Below are 27,612 nucleotides of genomic sequence, written 5' to 3' on the forward strand. Positions count from 1 at the left end.
CGGAGCCCTATTTCACAAAACCGTCAGGCACTACGCCACTAAGCGGATTTTTCATGTGACTTATGTTGCTTTTTGGTAATTCCAAGAAAGTCTCCAGACCGAACAACTGTTCTTTCATAACAGGATGCTTTTGTAAGATTTAACAAAAAGTAAAACAGGATTTGTTTTTTTGCTTACCGCTATTACTTCAATATTCTTAGTACCGTTATTAATTTGCTCAACTAAGCTATCTTACATCGAAAAGACATCCGGCTATAATCTGAAGGAAATGCATGACGCGAACTGCAATTGATTATATATTCAATTATCAATATTATATACTTATTTTATGAAAATAAGTTCCAAGTTCAGTTCTGTCTACTCCAATTATGATGTAGATTGTGTCCGGCTTGTACACATCGGTGGTATTTATTTCATGATATATCCTTTTAATTCTTAGTTAATACAGATAAGATTCCAAACGTGTCATTTTCTGGTCAGAGGTGATATGTCTCTTCCAATTGCAGCGAAATGTGTGTGAGTTGAAGTAGCTTGGAAACGATCATTATAATTATATAACGCGATTCAGTTTTGATCGTTTAACTTCCTTTAATAGCAGACAATCATCTAGTATAGTAGTTAAACAAAAAAAAAATGATCTCAGTTCTGCTAATCTTAATGGTTTCTGTTTTAGTGTTCGGTGTGGATTACGGTAAGCACATTTTATTATTAAACTAAACCAAATTTTTGTTCCTGTTAGACATATTTATTAAAATTTAGGTGCTACATTTTATTTAAGTAAATTAAGAACCTCTGTTTCTCTGTCTATCACGTTTTTCTTCTTCTAATCTTCGAAAGGATGACGCACTTATGGAAAGAGTTCCAAACGCACCTGATAAGGACCTGTTCTTAAGTTCTTTTAAGAATTATTAAATATCATTCATTTTTTTCATACTGTCTTATCCGTTGATGAGATATTATAATACTTAATATTTAATCCTAATACATGTATTATATTTTAAATAGTGCGACTTCTATGATCCACATTTGAGCTGTGGGGTTAAAAACCGAGTTTCCAGGAGAAAATTATTCTACTTGCTTGTGTCAAAAAACCGTTCTATAGAAAGGTTATATAGAATGTTTTAATTGGCAACTAGAATCGAATCCATAAGTGTCTTCTTTTGGGCGATCTAGCCCTATCGAAGCAAATACCATTTCCACAGTGTTACACAGGAATCTTACAATATATAACGTTCTTTTTTCATAAAATGTTTAAACCTGTTACGTTTAAGTATAATTTGCTTTACTCGTCTCTATGATGAGAGATGTAATTCTAAGGAACACACTGCAGTGATAAAGTTTTTAAATTTGATTACCCTTTTAATAGCATGACAGATATTATGCTTTTAACATGAAACGGAAAGTTTTTCATTATTAATGTGGCTCTTGTAGTCTCACAGACTCTCAAGAATAGCTTCTATATTTGAAAAAAATTAAATGCTCCTAGTTTTGATATTCTATACTCTTAATCTGAAATAAAACGACATATAGTTTCTGACAAAAATTTTATAGATTCTAATATTTTTAAGTTTCCTAAAATATCGACTTATTTAATTTAGATTGAGACCTTTCTGATGGGTCATACAGGACTTCAGTTGATGGAATTTATCATTTTATGGAGGGGGGAAAGAAAAGAGGGGATTCTTGGAAGCTGAGAATGAATTCCGCTAAGAAGACGGTGAGGACTAGATTTTTCTCTCATAGGGTGGTACGTGATTGGAATGGATTGCCATTGGATGCTGTGAGTGCAAGCAGTGTGGAATGAAATCAAGAATAAGTATGATAGTTGGTGCGTGTAGTATGTGGCCTCCTTCAATGAATCCCTGACTCCCCTGGAGGTCTTTCTTAATAATAATAATAATATATGCTAGATTATGGGCACCCACCCACCTGCACCCATACCCACCCACCCACCCACCCACCCACCCCACACACACACACGCAAAAGGAGTCGTTTTAGAGATGGCTCTAGGCGGCATGTGCTGGGCAGCTGTGTATTTGCTATAGCAGAAGCAACTAAGCCTGGATGGCTAGTGTACTGTCTCTGGAAATTATATATGCTCCGCCAGAGATTTGGTCGTTTTGCGGAATAAAAAAAAAAAAAAATTCCGAATTTCCAGGAGATAAATCTTGCATCTCCGCATGAACCTGGCTTACATACCTTCAGTTTAAATACTGTTAAAAGGTTCTTCTCACCCTTGAAGGGATTCGAGCCCAGGTCTTCTAAAAAGTGAATGAACTCGCTTCGGAGAACAGTCCTGACTCATGTATTTTCAGCTCCGTACAAATCCAGTACAAATTTTCATTATGTAAATACGTAATATATTTACATAATGAAACAGACAAACATACACAGGTAATTTGTTAATTAAATTGTGAACACAAGTAATAACATTTAGATGTCTATTTTATCATTTTACAGAAGGAAGAATAGCAGCAATTCCCAGTACTAGTCTCGGAGCTGAAAATGGTGTCAAATGGCTTGTATCTCAGTTTAATAGGAACTGGGCATGGGGAAGTGAAACGCATAGAATGATCACTGCTTTATATTTAGCCGACAAGAACTTCTTCCTTGAAAGGACATTGAAGAAGGAGTTAATGTTAATACGTTTGGAAGGAATGCTAGCCGAACTATTGCTGAAGTAAGTCAATATTTCCTACTTGCAAGTAAAATTTGTCATTGAATTTCAATTTTTTTTATATTTAAATTCCGAGTCAAGTCTGTACCATTAGTTGGTCATTTTCTTACAGAATTCCAAAGCGTTTCGAGATTTAATGCATCATATTTCGTATGGCATTTGTAAGACAGCATGGACAGAGCTTTTTTTTTTTTCTTTTCTTTTTAATTATTAATGCTGTCTTAAGGGATAACTGAAGTGAAATCTAAAAAGACGATAACAAGCCATAATCGAATTAATAAGATATAAGGTAAATTTAAAGATGAGATTGTCAGAGAGTGGTAAACATTCCGCATGAAGTTCGCATGTCAACATTCTTCGCAGTCAACCCTCCTCGATACCAATGTTGGAGGTTGAGATATTGAAGAATTCAGATAGTATTTTCTTCTTCTTTTTATTCTTCTCCATGGAGATTTCAACGCTCCTCTAATATTAGCGTATTTAATTCTTTTGAAATTCTATTATACAAAGCGTTTCAAAATTTTTGACGAAGTTCTAGGTAAAAGTAGCACCAATCAGTTTTTTTTAAATTTTTTTTTATATATACCTTTGCAGTTTACATTCCTTCAGTATAACCGCTGTATACTGAATGTATCTTCATGATAATCGATATTATCATGAAGATACTATTTCCCATCCGGATCAAATGCTAAGGATGGAATTCCTCTGAACTGGGACATATTATTTGTCTATATCAAGTTTTCCTTTATTTATCGCTGTCAATTTTCTTTCATAAGGACGTTTCTTGGGTCTTTTCTTTTTTTTTCCCCTATTCTATTTACGCTGTTAGACATTCCATTTGTGCATCTGCTGAAGACTTTTTTGCGTAGGAACACGCACTTCGATGAGAGAACTCCAAGACCTCTTGAAAACAAGTAGAGTGATTTTTCACTTTTTTTTTTTAAACTTTCAATTCCTTCTAGTATTTTAATAATACCATTTTAATATGGAGCTTTCACGTAATAGGTGGAATTGTATAAATGAAAACAGTACTTTAAAGTGCTAACATATTCTTATTTATTTATTTTCAGTAATGACAGCAATCCTGTGTCAGCAGGACAAGTTGCACTGTTCATGCATGGATTGTTGGCTGCACAGGAAAATCCCTATAACTTCCGTGGAACTTTCGATTTAGTCAAAGAATTAAAAGAAAGAACCTATTCCTTATCAAGCTTCTCTTATAGCTTAATAGCCTTGGCTCTATGCAACGCTGGGCAAAATTTGGAGACCGACAGGATTCACCATCTGCAAATCATAGCAGATCAAATGAGACAGCCTGCTCCTTTTTTGGGTAAGACTTTTCTTCTGGTATTGATTAAAAAAAACATATCAAGCGATTAGTTATACGTTTGCACACATCCACACACGACATTCACTTTTGACATGCCAAATATAATTATTTCTTTATACAAAAATTTGTATATTTATATTTTTTTATTATTATTCTAACCCTATGATTTTGCGTTTTTTAAATTTTTGTTATTGTGTGTGTTTTTCATGCACACAATGCATACAGTTTTTTTTGGCTAGATGGGTGAAGCGAGAATGCTTTTCATATTCCTCTTTATCTGTAGATGAAAATGTATGGATGAGATGTTATTGAGCTATAAGCTCTGGTTATGGCAGGGTAACTGCAATAGCCGAGTCTCAGTTAAAACTTTATTGGCTGAAGCATTGCCCTCTGGATCCTATTTACAATGCATAACGGTTAATGGTTACTGGCTGGATGGAGGAAGCAAAACGGCTTTATATTCCCCTTTATCTGTATAAGAGAATCAATGGATAAAGTATTATTGAGCTTAAAGCTCGCCCTTATTGGGTATGAAGTTAGCTATGTTCGGTTTGTAGTAGAATTGTTTCGGTCTTTTATATTTGAAGTGTATTGCTTCATTGTAGTTGGCAGCTTGCTTGATCAGTGGATTTGAATGAAGGTTTGCCTTAGGGAAGAATTTTTCTGCTAAGTCATGCAGAAGAGAAGAAATGTTAGGAATGTTTACTTTACGACGGATCTGGGTATTTCTAATAAACCATACAGCGTCCAGAATCATACTTATTCTGGATTCTTTGCAGTTTCACTATGTTAGTTTTAGAGGTGTGACTCCATGCCGAAGAAGCGCAGGTGATAACTGGACAAATTACCATTTTGTACAGAGTTAACTTATTTTGGATGTCTAATTTGCTTTTGCGGCTGATCAGAGGGTAGAGTTATGCAATTATTCTGGATGTCTTCGATCCTATTAGTTTGACGTGACTGTTAAATAGGAGTTTATTATCTAGTTTCACTCCAAGGTATGAAACACTTGTTTTTCCCATGAAATCTTGACTCCATTGAGCTGAATGTCGTCCTTGCTGGGGATCTTTCTTCCGGAGAATAGTACGGCTTAACTTTTTAAGGGGGTTTACTTGGATCCTCCATTCCTCCAGCCAAGTTTCTATTGTATTGATACTGCCCCCTTGAAGTCTTCTGATTGCCAATTGGGGGGGGGGGGGGCTGAGAGAGATCTAGATAGTATCGCAGTATCGTCCGCATATAGTATTGAGATAATCGTTCTCGGGTTTGCCGGGTTGTCGGCTACATAGATCGAGAACAGAAGTAGTGCAGAAGACAGCCCTGTGGCACACCTGCACGGATCTTGCGTTTGGACGACACTGTTCCATTTAGTTTGATTTATGCATATCTGTCATTGAAATATGATTTGATTAGTTTCAATAAAATTAGTTTAACTAATTTTATTGGAACCTTAAAGTCTATAAGCTTATAGAGAAGACTTTGATGTCAAACTTTATCAAAGGCCTTTGCAATATCAGTGAAGACCGCTGCTGTGTGGAGGTTCGAATTAAATCCACTTGCTATATATTCTACCATTCTATGTATCTGTTGCACTGTGGAATGTTCTCTACGGAATCCAAATTGTTCGTCAGGGAGTATTCCATGTTTGTCAGCAATTGCTTGTAGCCTTGTGAGGATAACCTTTTCGTGACCTTTCCAAGGCTTGATATGAGTCTAATGGGTCTATAATTTTCAGGAAGTTAGGGATTCTTGCCTTTCCCCCCACCCCCCCCCCCCCCCACCCCCCCCCCCCCCCACCCCCCCCCCCCCCCACCCCCCCCCCCCCCCACCCCCCCCCCCCCCCACCCCCCCCCCCCCCCACCCCCCCCCCCCCCCACCCCCCCCCCCCCCCACCCCCCCCCCCCCCCACCCCCCCCCCCCCCCACCCCCCCCCCCCCCCACCCCCCCCCCCCCCCACCCCCCCCCCCCCCCACCCCCCCCCCCCCCCACCCCCCCCCCCCCCCACCCCCCCCCCCCCCCACCCCCCCCCCCCCCCACCCCCCCCCCCCCCCACCCCCCCCCCCCCCCACCCCCCCCCCCCCCCACCCCCCCCCCCCCCCACCCCCCCCCCCCCCCACCCCCCCCCCCCCCCACCCCCCCCCCCCCCCACCCCCCCCCCCCCCCACCCCCCCCCCCCCCCACCCCCCCCCCCCCCCACCCCCCCCCCCCCCCACCCCCCCCCCCCCCCACCCCCCCCCCCCCCCACCCCCCCCCCCCAGTTGATCCAGGATTTTCTGTTTGAAAAATGCACCCCTTGTAATTGGCGGGTGAGGTCCTCCGCAGTTTTGCGTTTAGAATTCCGTTTTGGTAGAAGTATGTCGTGCTTTGCAGAGAGCCGTGTTGATGTCTGTGTGGATTGCTAGTAGTGCGGTGTCATCTGCGTACTGAAATATTTGACTTCTTATGACCATGTTATGAACATCGTTAATGTATATGTCGAATAGAGAGGGTGATAATATGGTACCTTGGGGAACACCGTGTTTAATTTGTATACCTCGGCTTTGACATGTACCTATTTTTGTTACTTGTGTTCTGTTTGAGAGGTAGTTCCTGAACAATGTATGCAGTGTTCCTCTTATACCTATTGAGTATAGTTTGGTGATGTCATGTTCAAGTGTATCAAATGCTTTGGTGCACTTGAACATGGGTATCGTTTCTTTTACCACGTTTGTATGTTGGCGTTTAGTTATCGTGGAATAATGCCTGTGTCGAATATTATGTTCACGAGTCTCAAAAGTGCTGGATTTATTTGTTCAAAGTGTGTTATAAGGTCTGTGAGTCTTATTTTGTCTATTCCTGGAGTGGTCTTTGGTTTTAGTTGTAGGAGTGCTTCTTTCAGTTCCTGTTTTGTTATAGGTGGAAAATACATCGTTTTTTTGTTTATTTTGTGTGGGTAGTTTTTTGTTGATCGTTGGTAGTTTGTTTTTTTTTTAGTTGTGTGGTATTGTGTGTGAAGGCATGGTTGAATGAGTTTGCTAGTTCCTCTTGGTTTGTGTCCTGACCGAAGCTTTTTACAATAAAATCTTGTGCTGAAGTTTATTTTTTCGACTTACTAATTCGTTCAGTGTAGCCCATGTTTGCTTCATGTTGGCGTTATATTTCATGAATTTTTGGAAGTAGTAGTGTCTTTTTGCCCTACAGAGTTTTGTTGTTAGTTGATTTCTTGCGTTTTTGTATAAGGTTTGTAAATATGTGTTACTGGGTGACGTTTTGGGTTTTTTCCATAGATTTTCTTTTACAGTAATACTATTTAGTATGTCGCCATTTATCCATGGATTGTTGTCTGTTTGTCGCCTCGTTTGTGTAGGCTTTGTTGCTTTTTTGTATATTTCTGTGAACTTTAGTTGAAAATTCTCATATAATGTTACAGGATCATTTATTTTAAGTAGGCAATTCCAGTGTGTATTTTTTACATGGTTATCGAGAATGCTCTTTAATATGATCGAGTTTTGTCGATATTTGTGGTGGTGGGAGGTGGGGGGGGGAGCAGATAACGTAATAAAACGAAGTTGAGACAAAATAGTGATCGGCAATTTTGACGTTAATTACTGATGATGCATATGTATGGATGGGAGCCCATATGTTGATATGATCAATGCATGATTGTGTCAGTGAGTTCTTGAGTATTTCTTCTCTTGTTGGGGAGTTAATGGTAGGGTTTATGTTGTACTGACTTAGTATATCAAGATATGTGTTAGTGGATGAAGAAGCGTGGTCAAGAGTATTTATGTTAATGTCTCCTATTAGGATGAGCCTGTATGTTGCACGGGGTTCGATGCCGCTTAGCCATGCTTCTAACTCATGAAGAAAGCTGAGTAGATTATTATCTGGGGGTCTGTATATTGTGTTTATTGTAATAATAATAATAATAATAATAATAATAATAATAATAATAATAATAATAAGTGACTATTTGTACTAATCTAGAACTGAGGACCGCACAGTCTGATATAATAACGAATGACAGCATTGTAACTGTGAGTCTTCTGGAGAACTGGTGACTGAATTTATCCATTCCATTGCAGTTGATTAGCAGTATGTAAGTAGGCTGCAGTTCATTTAACCATTACCATTAACGTTACTGACAGGATGGGTGAAGCATTAGTGCTTTTTATATTCCCCTTTATCTGTAATGAGAGTTGTTTGGGAATGGGAGATTTGTGAGCAATTAAGCTCGCCCTCTGGGGGCAGTTGTGTTAGCTATGATCATTGAGAGAAGAATAGTCTTCGGTCTTTTGTGTTTGTAGTAATCAGTCTCATTGTAATTAACAGTTTGTACGATCAGTGGATTTGAATGTCAACTTGACTTCACGAAGAATTTTTCTGCAAGATCACGAAGAACGGAGGAGATGTATGGAATGCCGGTTTCTCGGTGAATCTGTGAATTTCTGATGAACCACGGTGCATTCAGAATTATCCTAAGGCATTTGTTTTGGATTCTCTGCAATTTCAAAATGTTTGATCTTGAAGTGTGACTCCATGCTGGTGAGGCGTAGTTAATGACTGGACGTATTACCATCTGGTAAAGAAGCAATTTATTATGTAGGTTCAATTTTCTCTTGCGGTTGATCAATAGGTAGAACTGTGCTATTACTTTGGAAGATTTGGAGCCAATGAGATTGATGTGCTTGTTAAAAAGGAGTTTCATATCCCTTAATACACCAAGATATTTGGTCTCTGATTGCCATGGGATCTTATGACCAGAGAACAAGATGTCTTCCTTGTTGCAGACCTTTCTTTTTGAAAACAACATGGCTGAGCTTCTGAGGTGGGGGGGGGGATTTACTTTAATCCTCCAGTTGGTGAACCAGTTTGCTAACTCATTGATATTTCCTTGGAGTCTAGTGATTGCTAGGCGAGAGCTGAGCGATCTAGCTAGAATAGCAGTGTCATCGGCATAAAGGGCCGTAGTAGTTGTTCTTGAATTGAGAGGAATATCTGCTATGTAAGTTGTGAATAGTATTGGGGCCAGAAGAGAACCCTGAGGTACTCCCGCCAGAAGTTTGCGTCTTGATAACACCATTCCGTTGAGTTTTACTTGCATGTATCTTTCATTAATATATGAATATATGAGTTTCACAAGTTTAATTGGGATATTGTTTTCAATTAGTTCGATGATAAGGCCTTGATGCCAGACCTTATCAAAGGCCTTGGCAACATCCAAAAATACAGTAACAGTGTGAAGGTGCTAGTTAAAACCATGAGTGATATGTTCTGTTAGTCGGGGAATTTGTTGCACCGTGTTGTAAGCTTTGCAAAACCTAAATTGCTCATTTGGGATTATTTTCTGTTTGTCCACTGCTGATTGTAGTCTTGATAGGATGACCTTTTCTATTTCTTTGCCAAGACAAGAAAGAAGACTGATGGGCCTTTAGCTTTGGGGAAGTTGTGGGTTATTACCAGGCTTTTTCAGAGGTATAATGTCCGCGATTTTCCAATCTGTGGGAAAGTACTGGAATTTTAAAATGGAACTGGTAATATTAACTAGGTGAATTATGGCTTTCCGTGGGAGTAGCTTTATTATTCTATTGGTAATGCCGTCAGGGCCGGGGGCCTTTTTATTCTTCAGATGGGAAATAATATTTATTATTTCTGTTGGAGATGTTGGGGTGATGGTTTCTGTATCATCCTTAGGCTGTCTTAATGCATTTCTAACTTTACGATGAACTTTGTAAATAAGATTGATATTTAAGTTTACGTAAGATGAGCTGCATTGATTTTCCAGATTGTCAATTAGGGCTTCTACTTTTTCTTCATCTGAATGTGCAATTCCAAGATTGGTCTTGAAAGGGGGAAGGGGTTGTCTTTTGGTACGAAGAGATTTTACAAATTTCCACATGGAGTTATCTTCTGGGTTGATTTCCATGAGTTTGGATTCCTATTTGGAATTCCTGTGCATCTGGAGGGCTTCTCAAACCTGTCTGTTCAGGTTGTTTAAGGGTGTTTTGTCCTGCGAGGCTCTAGAATTGTGATATCGCTTTCTGGCTTTATTGTTGGCCTTAATCAGGTACATTATCGCTTCTGGGATCCAATTGACAGCATGGAAGACAGTGGTTTGAGTGGCTGATGCTATTGCTGTGTTGATTTGCCTAGTTAAATTGCTTACAGCTTGGCCTATTTCTTCTTTTTTACGAATGACAGGGGGTGGACCAATGTGGACTGGAAAAACCTTAGAGAGCTTGTCCCATGGTAAGAAAGAATGATGGAGAGAGAGAGAGTTGATCTTGAAGTCGTAACCTAAGCGGGATGGGATTATGATCTGAGTTAAGCTCTTTTAATGTCTCCAGCTGGTATTGATATTTGATGTTTCTGACGATAACTATGTCTGTTGTTTTAAGGATACTTGCGACATAAGACTGAATGATATAATCACGTAATCACAAGAAAGATATTTATTTAACCAAATATTTCGGTCTGGAAATAGCAGACCATCGTCGGTGGTATTACAAGAACAGTTTAAAAAATATACAAGCTAGAATACTAACAATAGATCGTTGAAATTAGAACATGCCGCGTGATGTTATATCACTAAGTATGAAACGAAATATTTTGAAGTAGAAACATGATTGAATTTGCTATTAAAAAAAAAAAAAAAAAAAAAAAAAAAAAAAAAAAAAAAAAAATTAATGGGTAATCTTGATTAGGCTTTCCCAGATTTTTGATATAGATATGCAGTCATTACGATTCAGGTTGGGATGATGGAGCAAGGCCTCCACGCTTTCCTTGAACAAACGTTCGAACCTATAACGGGATCTATGTAAGAGGCGCGTTTTGGACCAAAGGATGCTGTGGTCAGTTTCAATCCCGTGTTGAGCCAAACCAGACTTTTCAGGTTTATTGTGAAGAATGGATGATTGATGTTCTTGGATTCTTTTTTCAAGAGAACGTCCAGTCTGTCCAAAGTAAGAGAGATCACAGTTGCAAGGAATTTGATAAACTCCAGGAAGAGATAAAGTTGAGCGTTTGTCTTTAGGAGAAGGAAATTGAGAAGACAATTTGTTAATAGGAGAATACGTAGCTGTTAAATCATATTTCTTCAAAATTCTTGCGATAGGTTCTGAAATACCGGAGATATAAGGAATAGGTACTCGACGTATTGAATCTTTGTTGTTTTGTGGAGGATTATAAGATGTAAGAAGACGTTGAATACTTTTTTCAGAAAAGCCATTGAGTTTCATGTGTTGCTGGATAGTAGAAAGTTCTTTCTGTAGATAATCAAAAGTAGAACAATTAGTTTTGGCTCTTTTGATGAGACATTTTATAATTCCTGTTTTATGACATGGATGATGGGCTGATTCTTTCAGAATATAACGACCTGTGAATGTTGGTTTCCTGTATACTGTAGTTGTAAGAATATTTGAAGATGATCGGATGAGGAGAACGTCTAAAAAAGATAACTGGTTGTTTTCTTCTAATTCCATAGTAAACTTTATGCGATGATGTAAGGAATTAATACTGTTTAAAAAGGAAGATAAAGTGTTTTTACTGTGAGGCCAAATAGCAAATATGTCATCTATATATCTTACCCAAAAAGATGGTAGAGGGAAACTAGATGTGAAGAGGACTTTTTCTAAATGTTCCAAATAAAAGTTGGCTAAAGCTGGAGAAAGAGGACTTCCCATGGCTGTTCCTTCTACTTGGCTATAAAATTTGTTTTGACATATGAAATAACCAGAATGTATAACGAAATCGAATAGTTTTATAATATCTTGAGGAAAGATGTCAGCAAGTAGTTTTAAAGTTTCCTTAAGAGGTACATTGGTGTATAAAGATTCTATATCAAAACTAACCATAAGATCTGTAGGTTGTAATGAGACATCTTTTAATTTTTCTAAGAAATCTGAGGAGTTTTTTAAAAAAGAACTCGAGTTGCCAATGTAAGATTTCAGTAATTTAGCTAGATATTTGGCTATACGGTAAGTAGGAGAATCAATGCAATCTACTATTGGACGAAGAGGATAGTCAATCTTATGGATTTTTGGAAGGCCATAAAATCTAGGAGGTTTTGCAAAATGAGTTTTAAGTCTTTCAATTGTGTCTTTATCCAAACTGATGACTTCATCAAGGAGAGAATTTAATTTCTTTAGTTGTCTGTTGGTTGGATTATAATCAATTTCTTGATATGTGGAGCGATCTCGAAGCAAAAGAGAAAGTTTTCTTCTGTAATTTACTGAGTCCATAACTACTGTTGCTTTTCCCTTGTCAGCTTTAGTGATAATGAGGTGATTATTTTTTCTCAAGGACTGTAAAGATTTCATTTCAGAAGGAGATATGTTAGAAGGAGGAAGTTTAGCCTTAAGTAGAGAAGAAGCGACTTCTAGGCGAAGAGCATTAGCTTTATCGCTGGTTAGATGATTAAGATTCCTTTCAATGTTAACTAGGAAATCTAGATATGGTATTTTATTTGGAACAATAGAAAAATCATGTCCTTTTGAAAGGATGAGGGTTTCGCTTTTAGTCAAAGGACGTCCGGATATATTTACAATCCAATTATCTGGAGTTATGAATGGCTTGGATTGTTTAGACGAAAGAGCCTCATATTTACGGTTAAGATGTTGACTTAGTTTATTATAAGCACGTTGAGTAGAACGTTTAGCTACATTTAGAACTATGTGAGAAAGATGTGGATCCAAATTTGTGGATATATAGGTGCGTAAATCAGAAGTCTGATGACTGTGAATAGCAAGATCACGTTTAGCAGCTTTAAGTTGATTACGGATTAGAGATAAACTTGTGTTCCGGTAAATATTATGAGCTCCAGGAGATTTTATTGTTTCTTTAATCTTAGCGAAATTGGGAATAATCTTGTTGTCGCGGCACTTTTTTAAGAAATTAATCTTTGCTCGTAACCTACCTTGTATAACTGAAAGTTTTCCTAATTTACCAGTTATTTTGGTAGCATTTTCCCCGTGAAGGATAAGAATTTGTTGTTTTAAGGATACTTGCGACATAAGACTGAATGATATAATCACGTAATCACAAGAAAGATATTTATTTAACCAAATATTTCGGTCTGGAAATAGCAGACCATCGTCGGTGGTATTACAAGAACAGTTTAAAAAATATACAAGCTAGAATACTAACAATAGATCGTTGAAATTAGAACATGCCGCGTGATGTTATATCACTAAGTATGAAACGAAATATTTTGAAGTAGAAACATGATTGAATTTGCTATTAAAAAAAAAAAAAAAAAAAAAAAAAAAAAAAAAAAAAATTAATGGGTAATCTTGATTAGGCTTTCCCAGATTTTTGATATAGATATGCAGTCATTACGATTCAGGTTGGGATGATGGAGCAAGGCCTCCACGCTTTCCTTGAACAAACGTTCGAACCTATAACGGGATCTATGTAAGAGGCGCGTTTTGGACCAAAGGATGCTGTGGTCAGTTTCAATCCCGTGTTGAGCCAAACCAGACTTTTCAGGTTTTTTGCTTATAATAAACTAAGTCAACATCTTAACCGTAAATATGAGGCTCTTTCGTCTAAACAATCCAAGCCATTCATAACTCCAGATAATTGGATTGTAAATATATCCGGACGTCCTTTGACTAAAAGCGAAACCCTCATCCTTTCAAAAGGACATGATTTTTCTATTGTTCCAAATAAAATACCATATCTAGATTTCCTAGTTAACATTGAAAGGAATCTTAATCATCTAACCAGCGATAAAGCTAATGCTCTTCGCCTAGAAGTCGCTTCTTCTCTACTTAAGGCTAAACTTCCTCCTTCTAACATATCTCCTTCTGAAATGAAATCTTTACAGTCCTTGAGAAAAAATAATCACCTCATTATCACTAAAGCTGACAAGGGAAAAGCAACAGTAGTTATGGACTCAGTAAATTACAGAAGAAAACTTTCTCTTTTGCTTCGAGATCGCTCCACATATCAAGAAATTGATTATAATCCAACCAACAGACAACTAAAGAAATTAAATTCTCTCCTTGATGAAGTCATCAGTTTGGATAAAGACACAATTGAAAGACTTAAAACTCATTTTGCAAGACCTCCTAGATTTTATGGCCTTCCAAAAATCCATAAGATTGACTATCCTCTTCGTCCAATAGTAGATTGCATTGATTCTCCTACTTACCGTATAGCCAAATATCTAGCTAAATTACTGAAATCTTACATTGGCAACTCGAGTTCTTTTTTAAAAAACTCCTCAGATTTCTTAGAAAAATTAAAAGATGTCTCATTACAACCTACAGATCTTATGGTTAGTTTTGATATAGAATCTTTATACACCAATGTACCTCTTAAGGAAACTTTAAAACTACTTGCTGACATCTTTCCTCAAGATATTATAAAACTATTCGATTTCGTTATACATTCTGGTTATTTCATATGTCAAAACAAATTTTATAGCCAAGTAGAAGGAACAGCCATGGGAAGTCCTCTTTCTCCAGCTTTAGCCAACTTTTATTTGGAACATTTAGAAAAAGTCCTCTTCACATCTAGTTTCCCTCTACCATCTTTTTGGGTAAGATATATAGATGACATATTTGCTATTTGGCCTCACAGTAAAAACACTTTATCTTCCTTTTTAAACAGTATTAATTCCTTACATCATCGCATAAAGTTTACTATGGAATTAGAAGAAAACAACCAGTTATCTTTTTTAGACGTTCTCCTCATCCGATCATCTTCAAATATTCTTACAACTACAGTATACAGGAAACCAACATTCACAGGTCGTTATATTCTGAAAGAATCAGCCCATCATCCATGTCATAAAACAGGAATTATAAAATGTCTCATCAAAAGAGCCAAAACTAATTGTTCTACTTTTGATTATCTACAGAAAGAACTTTCTACTATCCAGCAACACATGAAACTCAATGGCTTTTCTGAAAAAAGTATTCAACGTCTTCTTACATCTTATAATCCTCCACAAAACAACAAAGATTCAATACGTCGAGTACCTATTCCTTATATCTCCGGTATTTCAGAACCTATCGCAAGAATTTTGAAGAAATATGATTTAACAGCTACGTATTCTCCTATTAACAAATTGTCTTCTCAATTTCCTTCTCCTAAAGACAAACGCTCAACTTTATCTCTTCCTGGAGTTTATCAAATTCCTTGCAACTGTGATCTCTCTTACTTTGGACAGACTGGACGTTCTCTTGAAAAAAGAATCCAAGAACATCAATCATCCATTCTTCACAATAAACCTGAAAAGTCTGGTTTGGCTCAACACGGGATTGAAACTGACCACAGCATCCTTTGGTCCAAAACGCGCCTCTTACATAGATCCCGTTATAGGTTCGAACGTTTGTTCAAGGAAAGCGTGGAGGCCTTGCTCCATCATCCCAACCTGAATCGTAATGACTGCATATCTATATCAAAAATCTGGGAAAGCCTAATCAAGATTACCCATTAATTTTTTTTTTTTTTTTTTTTTTTTTTTTTTTTTTTTTTTTTAATAGCAAATTCAATCATGTTTCTACTTCAAAATATTTCGTTTCATACTTAGTGATATAACATCACGCGGCATGTTCTAATTTCAACGATCTATTGTTAGTATTCTAGCTTGTATATTTTTTAAACTGTTCTTGTAATACCACCGACGATGGTCTGCTATTTCCAGACCGAAATATTTGGTTAAATAAATATCTTTCTTGTGATTACGTGATTATATCATTCGATAACTATGTCTAATACATCAGAACTTCCTGATGGGTGTATTGAGTGGGCTCAGTGGGTGTCTAGCTACTATTGATGAGTTGAGTGACGTGTAATTGAATAAGGTACGGCCTTTGGAGTTGATTGACGAACTGAACCAGGCGAACTGTTTGGAGTTTAGGTCTCCTGCTATAATTATGGAATCCGTGGAGCCGAGGATGGAGTCTAAGCCAATAGTGGAATGCTGGGAGGATTATATGCTGCGTAGATTTTGAGTTTGCCTGCGTTATTACTGTGCACCTCCACACTTGTCACATCAAGGTTTAGAGTTTGGGGCTAGTCAACGAGTTGTGGCTCAAATAATTTTTAATAAAAATAGCTGTGCTGCCTCCACTAGAGTTAAGTCTGTCTGTCCTATATAAAATATAACCTCTTAGCTTTTGGTTTTTTGATGGTCTGAGGTGGGATTCACTGATCAAGATTATGTCTGGATTGTATCTTTTTGCGAATTCTTGCAGGTCGAGAATTTTATTTGTTAATCCATTGGCATTCCATACTGTTATCATGTGGGAATTCGGTTTAAATGTTTTAAACATTATAGATAGCTGTTAATATGGATTGGTTTCTAGATAGAATCTGTTTCTGGAAGATGGTGAGGTGCTTGCTTTGCTGAATTCATGCAGCATTGTTGTAAGTGACGGTTAAAGCTGGTGTGAATTTAGAGCTTGTTTGCTCTTGCGATGAAGGAGTCTGGGTTCTTACCGCTTCCGCATATGATTTGGACATGGATGAAGGTCGAGTGCCTTCCTGTGCTGCCGAATGTGGGGTATTATGATCTGGAGGGCGACCTGTTTGGTTGTTTGAGTCATTTCTTGGAGGAGCGTGGTTTGTTCTTGTTGATCCACGGTTTTTTGGATAGAAAAGGCATCCCTTGTCTGCACAGTTTTTGGGGGTGCCCGAACCTCTGGCATCTGTTGCACTGCCCTGCCGATGCCTTCTTCCTTGGAGGTTCGATTGTAATTTTAAGCTTACAAATGTCAGTAACTTTATAGATTCTTTTTTGTGTATTGGAGATTTCGACCAACACCAGTGGCATTGGTGTTTTCTCTGACCTCAGCATCCTACTGACTTTAATTGGGGTTAATCCTTGACAGATGAAGTCAGCTGTGATCCCTCAGTCACTCCTATTAGAACCACTTTTAAGTTCTTCTCGCTTGCTAGCGCAAAGGTGTGGAAAGGCAATTTAGAATTGTCCAGCATTTTCGTCATCATGCGATAATCTGTGACAGTGGTAGGATGAATCTTTACACCCTCTTCAGTATTTCTTGCCCAGGAGAAATTGATATTTTGTTCCCCTAGGGATCTTGAGACTGAGGTTCATTTATCTTTATCTCGAAGGATAACTGGAGGGATTTTTCTTTTCTACCTTGGGTGACCTGATTTTCGTGAGTTCTTACATCTTCTTCCATTCCATCTTCCGATGTTCTCCGTCTTTTATTAGATTGTTTCTCCTGTGAACAATAGAATCGGGGAGTCTTTGTAAGTGGAACAGGTGTAATGTCCTCTTCGATGTCCAAATTATAGTCTTCGGTGTCATTTGCTTGATTGAAGAGATTCGAGCAACCAGGATAATCCGTTTCAAATGTCTTTAGAATGAATTTGAGAATGTCAAGTGACATATCTTTGTTTAAATGTTGAATTGCGTCCTTGATATCTTTTACATTCTCCATCCTTGTGTACAATGAAGGAATATTTCGATGTCTTATTCCTGACGACGTAGGAGGGTCTATTGACAAATCCTTTAGATTCAGGCAGAAGTCTACCAGCTAAACAATGTGTAATCACAAAAATAGTCAAAAGGAAGAAGGCATACTTCTAAATATATCATTCGAAAGTTTCAATATCGCACCAATCAAAAAACGCGAGCAGCTAATTCGTAATCATACTTCTCCATTCTCGTAATGAGTACCCTCGTCAACCATACGCGCCAAACAAACTCGATGCAGTTCAAAGAGTAGATTTTTTGCTTTAAGCGATCAAAATGCCCTTCTGTTATGTCTACGATTTGTGATTTTCCTTTCTCGATCTATTTTTAATAATTATCTCAGATAATTTTTATATTATCTTGTATATATTCTTTAAAACTATCAGTGGCTGCTGGTGAAATTTTAAGTAGGAATGCTGCCTATAAAAATTAAAAAAAAATAATTATTTTTCCTAATCAGTAGCCAATTTATTAATAAATAAATCTACAGATTTATGTATTAATAAATTGGTTACTAATTAAGAAAAAAATATTTTTTTTATTTTATTTTGTATAGACAGCACCCTCACTTAAAATTTCACCAGCCGCCATTGAAAACTATATATAATAATGATACAGTAAATGAATCATTTATACTGTGTAACTCAGTGGATGTGGCGTTTGCACACCACGCCGCTTAACTGGACGAATGAAGACTTGGTTTCGAATCTAGTCTTCGACTAGAGGAAAGTTTTCTAAGCCTTTTTTTCGACCGGTTCCCGAGTCAGTCGATCTCTGGCATGGCAAGCGGGTTTTTTTCTCCTGGAAACTAGGGTTTTTCGTCCCGTAAACTCAAGAAAATCGACCGTAGAACCCACATTATTTCAGACATTAAATATATTGTGTTAGGGCTATGAACCACGAGATGGCGACTCTTGTTGAATCGCCTCTCTTCACTGCATGCCGCTTAATTAGTGATAGCTTTGGGCCAGCTATCTATGATTTGGTACTAGTGGAGATTGACCTGCCCACTCAGTCTCCCAAAGTTAGATTGGGCTAAACGGCCTCGCCTACTCCCTATACTGGAACCAAAAGGCGTTAGCTGATTTTTCGTAGTCAAGATATGAACGAAAGGAATAGTAAAGGATACTATGTGATATTATGATGAAAGCTCACCATTTTGAAATATCTCCATTACGGTATTAACAATCATACTGTCACCAGACAGAAAAACATGGCTATCTGATGCAGCATGGCATCATCTCTTAAAATGATTTTATACGTGCAGATATTTTTCTGCACGCTAAACCAGAAGCATATATATATACAGTTCAATAGATAACTTAATGTTTTAGTGGATACTGAATCAAAACGATTAAACCTTAGCCGTCTGGTATCATTCTGCAGTTAGCTCAACCCAAGATTCGATGTCTGTAGAACCATTACTAAACAAAGCAAAATAGATGCAGTACAATTGCCAAAAAATAATCATTTTTCGATTTTTTCTAATAAAATTAATTAAGTTATGTTAATAAATCTAAATAAATTAAAATGATATATCAGATTAATATCTTAATGTTAAAATATAGTTATGTCAGTAAAAAAATGAAGTATATAACCGACACCTAATTATTTTTATATATTCAGTTATATTAATAAAAAGTATTGAATTTTGAAAAAAGTGAGAACAGGAAAATCGACTGTGAGATGCGGTGATTAATACCCTTGGAGGGTAATGGATGGCAATGCTGTAGCCAATGAAGTTCTAACTGAGGCTTGGCTATTGCTGTTACCCTCCTGCCACGATCAGAGCTTTAATAGCACGATAACACTTTATCCCTACACTCTCCTCTACAGTTAACGGGGAAGATGAAAAGCATTCTTGCTTCGCCCCTTTAAGCCAGTCCTTATAAGGATTATAATAAATGAAAAAGTGAAGGAATTCAATTGTGGATTTGATCAAAATAATTGGAGGGAATGAGATTCGGTATTGACTTTTGATTTGATCGGACGTGTTATTTTAGGTTTACCTGACTGAATTTTATATGTTTTTTCGGGAACTTCACATTGCACTGGAATTAACACAGTTTGAAAACTATTGTTTACCCCTCTGCATGAAAAATGCACGAGGTCTGATGGCCATGTAGGCCCCCACTCGCTATGTCCAGAGTGAAAACCTACCTCCCTAAAATACCATACATCCAAGGGAGGTAGGTTTTCACTCTTTGGCCAGGCGAGTTCTTGAACCTCCTTTCCCCATTTTATTAGGGTACTAAAAAACTAAAAATTGTTGTTTCTTCGAGCGTTTTTCCAACGCTTGGTTTTGTTGGCTGTCTTTTGCGACTGCGGGATTCTCTTTGCTGGTAGACCACTATGTAAATTGGGTCTACGAAATATCTACGCGACCTCAAGAACCCACGATCTTAAAAAGTGATTTTGCACCTCGTTTTCTCGGTATGAGCGGGGTTTGATGCTGACGGCCTGGTAGAGTCACTGGACAGAGGACTAGCCATAAATACTGACAAAGATTCTCAAAAAATCTGAACTTAATTTATATTCTATGTCGGGGGAGGACGATGACAATGCTCCAGCAAATGAGACCGGACTTGGTGATCTCCACCCCCGCAGACTTCACGGAGGTCCGTGCGCGCAAGAAGCGCAAAACCACGGCCTCCGAGCCACCAAAAGAGGATGGAATGGAAGAAGACAGTCCCGTTTCGGACTCCTCTGCCTCCACTAGAGAAAAGATACCTCCGATTATACTGCGCGAAAAAAACAAAGATGGATGTGTCTAAGGGCTGCCATGTCCAATCTACAGATCTCTTATAAATATGCAAAAAATGTCACTGACGGCATCAAGATTCAGCCCACCACAGTGATGGACTACCGAAAACTCACAGGGGAAATGAATGCCAGAGGCATTCAGTATCACACCTTCTCACTTGGTTCAGAGAAAAATCTGAAGGTAGTGCTCAGAGGAGGTCTCAAGACGTATCCATATAAGAAGTGGCTGCGTCGACATCACAGGACCTACCATCTATCAAGGTGAGCAGAATGAACAAAAAAAGACAAGACAAGACTCCGATGCCACTAGTATTAGTTGAGATCAGTCAAGCTTACAAACATATATCTAACCTGACATCCATCTGTGGACTGAAAATCAGCCCAGAACCTTAAGGAAAAGGGCTTCAACAAGTCAGTGCCACAGATGTTAAAAATTTGGCCACGCCCGGAAAATGTGTAAGGCTGAGTTTAAATGTCTAAAATGTGGGGACAGCCACCCAATATCTGCAAGGATAGCGGGGGGTATGAAAAGCATTTTGCTTCACCCTTTATGTCAGAAATGATAATCGTTAATCATTGAAACGTGAAGACCGCTCGAAAGTTAGTAGCTGAGAGATGTTACTTCTATGTACACTTTATTTTGATGAGATTGAAAGTGCAATATTACGGATTTTCTGACATTTTTGCATACTTCATGAGCTCCAAGTTATCTAAACTCTCTGTTTATTGATAGAATAATTAATAATTATGACCGAACTCACAATTTTTCAGACAACAATATATACCTGTTAAGGTTTAGTTCCAGGATGCACTGGGCTCAGCTATGAATGGCCACTAAGAATGAGGAGTGCATAGGTATATGCCCACCGAGTTTCTAAAAAGTTAGGGCTACAAGTGCTTCCCATTTCCTTTGTAAATAAAAAATTAACGGTCTATTTATTTATTTTAAATTGTTTAACGACATCGTTAAGCTGTTTTTATTATTATTATTATTACGTACGATTTAGGCATATTTATCTGATCTAAATTAAATATATATGCAAACAATAGACCCAAGCTCTTCTGTTTCTAGATTGTTTTTGCTATGAAGGCCAAAGGAGCTGTGGTTATGATGTTCGTGTATGAAGTTTCTTAATTTTATGCAAACTCGCGTGTCTGTTTTGAGCTTTGAAAAATCCAAGTTCAGAGCAGGAAAATGCTGTATGAAATTGGAAAATTCAGCTGAAAAAAAACTTGAAAGGGTTCACGAGATCCTACACGGAATTAGAACCCAGGTATTTCCGCAGTCCGGAGGATACCGCGACTACGGTGTAGACATTATGCATCACAGAAGCGACATAGCAATATTCAATGTACGGTATATTTTGAACACTCGCAATTTTTTTTTTGAATGACATTGATGTTTCTGTATGCTGAAGATGAATATGATTTTGTATAATAGACTAAAAGCAACAAGCAACTTTGATATTACTGCTTTTAAAGATGTCCTATTCTATTTAATATATATACCAATTCACGTTCTGTCTTTTTTGACATCGGTTGAGATGGCATAAGTCCTGTCGCTAAATTCTGATGTTTCCCTTTTCTTGTGTGTGTGTGTGGGGGGGGATAACGGATTATATCAGCTTCCGATATATTGCATCACTTTTTACTTCATTTTGCAGTTTTAGCTAATCACAATTGTATATTTCTTGTTAGATACCCCAGCGATGGCTCTCATAGCACTAAGCTGTGTTCAGAAGCGCTTTAACGAACCGGATCCTGATATATCTTCAACGATTGAAAGAAATATTGCAATTCTGAAGACAAAACAGGAAGCGGATGGAAGTTTTGGCAATATATATAATTCTGGTATAGTTATACAGGTAAGATAAACAGTTTTAATGAAATTAATTAGCTAGACAAGTCGCCTATAAAAATAGTTAAGACTAATTTAAGTTATAGTAATCCTGAAAACCGATTATGAGCTTAGTTGAAAATAGTTTCAGTAACTTTGACACAAAAAATGTTTATTTTTTTTGTGAAAATGTGCTAAGCAGAACACTGCAAAACGGGTCAACGATAGGATCCTATCATTCTTATTATTCCAAATTCAAAAACTTTGCACATACAGACTTTCTTCATCTTTATATAAATGTATGATATTTAACTCGTTCTTTTACGTACCATCCTCTCTATACTTAAGAGATTCAGATAGTCATTTTTTAATTTTTTTTTTTTCATATGACAAGCTACTCTTCCACTTAAGTTTTCTAAACTTAAGTTGCAATAGAATCATTTTCACAGAAAAATTTGCAAAAAGGTTTTTGAAATTATACAAAATAATTTTTCCTTTTCAAGTGAAATTAATTAAGTGTGATATTTAGAATAACTCTGAGTGCATCTACTGAACTCGATTTTGGTTATGATCAGACAATTTTAATAACAAATGCAGGCCAAAATGAAAATGTATGTCTACAGCAAATAAAGCGAAAACGACTCTTGAGATTCGGTTGCAATCGTAGCAACACACCAATATTGCTATGCAAGAACACGATTTCAAACCGCACTTTTTATAACAATCTCTCCTCTTACACTAGGATAAGAATTTTTCATTTGTCCATGCTAATTTTTCCAATCGTATTAGGCTAGAAGTCACTTGGTTTCTTTAAAGTGGAATGAATGCTCTAATCCTATCTACATACTGAATTATGACTCTTTATGCCCGAAAAATAGCTTTACTGAATGCAGATCATAGCTTTGCATCAGAAGTAGATGCAATAGTTCAAATAATGAGTGCTCACTTTACCAAGATCTATTAACCTGGCGTATGTCACATAGTGCAGAGTGCTGCCACTTCATTGGACGAAGAGATAAAAATGCAGAGAATGAGGTCCTACAGCTGTTGCATAACCTGGATAAGAATTCGGCACTAGAGACAAATGAGATATCAGAACAAATACTAAAGGAATGTCCAGCCGAACTGGCTAGCCATTGACATGTTTGCATAATTTCAGTCTTAGTTTAGAAAAGATTCCATAAGGACGGAAAGAATGTATGATAGTTTCATTGCACGAGGGTGGCGCAAACTGGAGTGATTGTAAATATTTTAGAGAAGTTGGCAAGATCTTGCCAACTTCTCTAAAATATTTCAATAAAATATGGATATGCTATGATACTGTTGGACTTTGATAAGGCAGCATTTGATACCATAGCACATTCAAGGCCGTTGCATAAACTGGATAATGTGGGATTGGAATGGAAATTGTTGGCTTGGATAAAGTGGATGGCTGAAGGATAGGTATAAGAAAGTCGCGGTGGATGTGAATCTGACTTATTTAAGGCGACTTATTTAAGGTGTTCCCAGGTAACAGTCCTTAGACCATTGATGTTCAATTTATACATTAATGATACTGGAAAGGCACTGACAGATCTTCATTTGTTTCCCGATGATGCCAAGATAGGCAGGGCAATTCAGAGATCCTTCTGACCTACAGCATTTACAAGGTGATCTGAATAAGCTGGAAGCGCGGACAAACGGTAATGACTATCAATTCCATGTCAGTAAGAATAAAGTTATTAGCAGTTTGGCGTGATGCAATATCCAACATTTCATATTATATTAGTGGAATTATGATTGGAGTAACTGACGAGTCTAGAGATCTTGTAATAATGGTGGATAGAAAGTTAAAGTTCAAAAGGGACATAAAAATGCAAATATACAACTCAGAGGATAATTGCGATGTTGAAACGTACATTGACCTGTAAGAATATGGAAATGCTTTTGTCTCTTTACGAGGCCGTGATACTACCGCCCCTGGACTACTGTGAGCAGATTTGGTTCCTGGATTCCAAAGGGATAAAGAAGCTGTGGAAAACCACAAAGAAGATTTATAAAGATGATATAGGGATTACGGAATGTAGACATGGTAGACAGAGGTGAGAGGGGTGATATGATAGAGGTGTATAAACTTTTGAGAGGGCTTTATAGGATATCGGTTGATAAAAGTTTTCATTATATGGAAGGCAGGGAGAGAACAAGGGAGCATCGATAAAAGTTTATTTTGTATGCAGTTAAGAAAGGGGTAAGAGCTAGATTTTTCTCTCACAGAGCAGTGAGTGAATAGAACAGTTTATCTGTTGAAGTAGCAGCAGTATACATCCAGAGCGAAGGAGTTTAATAGAAGGCATGATTGATGGTGTTTGTGATGTATCGCCTCCCTCGATTGGTGTTTGACTCCCTGGATGTATAATAATAATAATATACTAAAGCAATATTTCCCAAAATTCAATTATTCGCGTACCACTGGTACTGTTATATATTTACTTGACATTTTCTTTAAGTCAACTCATTCTAATATATTAAAATGAAATATAAAACATGAATAAACATAATGAAACAAAAGCAATGTTACTGAATTTAAGAAAATGAAAAATAAAAAAGGAATAAACTAGTTAGTACAATTTCAAAATTTCATACCTGAAGTAAGTTCCTCAGTGAGTAAAAGTTTATGATCAGTCATTAATAAAGAAATATTCAACTTCTTAGTCTAAGACAAAGATGAGGTGCTTTAAAACAATAAAACGAATTCCTAACTAACTACGAGAATATAACGCAGATACGTGTATATATGCACTCGGAAAGGGCAAAATATATTTAACCTTCTTCTCTACTAGAGTTGGATATTGAGAAATTATTTCTAATTAGAATGATGTAAATTACTTTTGTTGAACAAACTTTTATTTCAAAAAGCCATTTGAAGAGAACTCTATAATCGATTCTTTTTCTTCTGAATGCATCTAGTTATTTGGCAATATATATGCAATGTGATAGAAAAGGGTTTTTATCGACTCACTACTGCTGTTTGGAAAAATACTTAGGATGGCCTTTCATCAAATCATTCAAAACATCAGTGTCTCGATTTTTTTTTCGTGTTCTTAAGATGAGTTCATGTCTTTGCTGTTTACACAAAGAAATGAATTCAGTTCCGTAGCTGCTGCTTTTTCAATTATTGCATTCACTTTAAGTGGAATATTGATATAAGGTCATTCTCCCTACAAGGGAATAAAAGGCATTAGCTGTTGTTTTCATTTAGGCTAAATTAATTCGTTAAAATGAGAAAATATGCCTGAAAGATATCTTAATTTCCAGTACAAGTTCAAATCACGCAAATCCAAAAGACTCGAAGTTCAAGAACTTGAAGTACTTTATTCAAGTTTTTCGTGTATTCTTGAAGTTTCTGCAGCTTGAACAGACAAGCGAGGACTTTCTCAAGCAAAAGCCAACGAGCTCCAATATGAAAGTAGTTGTTTATAAACATTATCTTTTTCCTCACAAAAAAGAGAGAAAAGTTGAGAATTCAGTGAACTGCCCATAATAAGATAAATAATTTTTACAGCTTTCATTAAGTACCTCTCAAATCCAAATAAATATTTCAGATGGCCTCGTCTGCCCTGTATATATATAACAGTGAGTAAATGTTTCTACAGGGTTAAAGAATGAATGTGGAACAAGTCCTCTTATCCGACAAATTATGGCTTAACTCCATTTATGCCTGTCCCAGTACATTGCTTCCAGTATATGTTATGAAGCCTTCAGTAAGTTCAAAAATCCCTTCTTCAGTTGTAGAGTTGACAATGATTGGCTTCACAAAACACCTTCATCGGCTTTTTTATTCAGTTTATATTTAGCAAAAAAAAAGCACCAGATCATCAGCTGATTTTACGATATCCATAAAATGCAGCAAAGGTTGGTCGATGGGTAAAGCCTCTGCTACTAATGGCTCGCAAAAAGTTAAGCAAGTTTGAGCGCGGTTAGTAGTTGGAAGGAGATAAATCGTTCGTTGCTGTTGGCACACTCTCCCTCAATGGGTCTCTGGACTCCCTGGAGGTGTCACATAATAATAATAATAATAATAATAATAATAATAATAATCAATTTGCGAATTGTAGATTATGGATCGCAAATTGTGTAAATGAAATTAGCATCATGTAAAGAACCAAGCAGCAAGTAACAAGAAATATATCTAGAATTAGAAAAAATCAACATATGAGATAGGATTAAAATGAAGCAACATAAAAATAAAATAATGATTCATATTAGGAAGAGTAAGTAGGACTTCTTGTTCTATTTCATCTGTATTCAGCTCAAAGGATATTCATTCACGAATACACAAATCCATAATTCACCCAATTGCTATTTATGGATGTGAATCTTGGATAATTGTGACAAGGGTAGAGGATTTGATTTTAGTTTTTGAAAGGAAAAAGGTCAAATATTTTCTTTAAAACATTTGACCTACTGAATGAAACGATCCATGGAAGATCAGGTACAACCATGAGTTATGCCAACTCTATAAATAACCTATACTATCTAGTATAATCAATATCAAAATTTGCAGCAGGCAGGACACGTTTTTTTGTATCGAAATTGATATTCTTAGGGAGATTATAAACAGTAAAATTCTTGCTAAAAGACCGAAAGGAAAACCAAGAAAAAGATAGATAGATCCCATTAGTCAAGAAAGTATCATCATATTTACAATGTTCCAAACTGGAGAAGTGAGATCCTGGATATACTGTGTTATAGGCAACAAATCCAAGAGGCCAAGGCTCGATTGGGTTGTAGAGGCATAGGAAGAAGTAGAATCAATTTACAGTGAATGGTATAGTACAGTATCATCGCTGTTTTTTTGGAATAATAATTGTTGATTTTCGTTTCAATTATATCTCTAATTCTGCGATGTGAACTGTGTCATTTGACAGAGACACATTAACAAAATTGTTTGTATTGCACCTGATCATCTTCATGATTTGTTTAGAAGCAGATTTGATAAGTGGCGCTCCAAATACTTCAGCAGTTCTCGAGTTTGCAATTCAATAACCATTCGGTCAATAAAACCAGCAATATTTTTGTTTTCTTTGCATCTGGGTAATATGGTATGCTAATTATGTATTTTTAATGATGCACTAAAATAAAGCAATATACCTAGTACCTAAGTTTAGATAATCATCACTATGCAATACTTTAAAGATGCATTTTCTATCATTTAAAATTTTTCGGAAAGAGTTTTAGTTTCTATGTTTGTAATGTCTTTATTTTTAAATTATTTTCTATAGACCTTCATTGCTACAAACAGCAGTACTGAAGATTGGAATCTGATCAATGCCATAAACTACGTGTTATCTCAACAAAGAGAAGATGGCTCCTTTGTTAATATGTTAGCGTTGTACTTTGCGTTGCCTGTATTGAAAGGCAGAAGTCTTGCAAATCTCGGATTATAGTTTTAATACAATTAATCTATTATTCGGAATAAGATGATAATCATAATTTGAATGAAAGTTTGTAATATAAAACAAACAAGATCATAATGTACAGTAATATTTTGTTTTTTAAATCTAATTTGAATTAAAAACAATGCTTTTTAACT

At 36.8% G+C, this 27,612-nt stretch overlaps 1 protein-coding gene across 1 annotated transcript; it reads left to right on the top strand.

Moving 5' to 3' along the window:
- The first annotated feature begins 366 nt into the window (after nucleotides 1-366).
- Nucleotides 367-27,612, top strand: LOC150103306 (cobalamin binding intrinsic factor-like). The gene is made up of 5 exons (XM_090398317.1): nucleotides 367-691; nucleotides 2,462-2,681; nucleotides 3,749-4,008; nucleotides 21,902-22,068; nucleotides 27,302-27,612. The coding sequence occupies exons 1-5, from the start codon at nucleotides 634-636 to the stop codon at nucleotides 27,464-27,466; spliced, it is 870 nt and encodes a 289-aa protein (XP_090254443.1). The 5' UTR covers nucleotides 367-633; the 3' UTR covers nucleotides 27,467-27,612.

This window comes from Typopeltis vanoorti, chromosome 9 (assembly GCF_054136105.1).
Source record: "Typopeltis vanoorti isolate ZY-2024b chromosome 9, IOZ_Tvanoo_1.0, whole genome shotgun sequence".
NCBI lineage: Eukaryota > Metazoa > Arthropoda > Arachnida > Uropygi > Thelyphonidae > Typopeltis > Typopeltis vanoorti.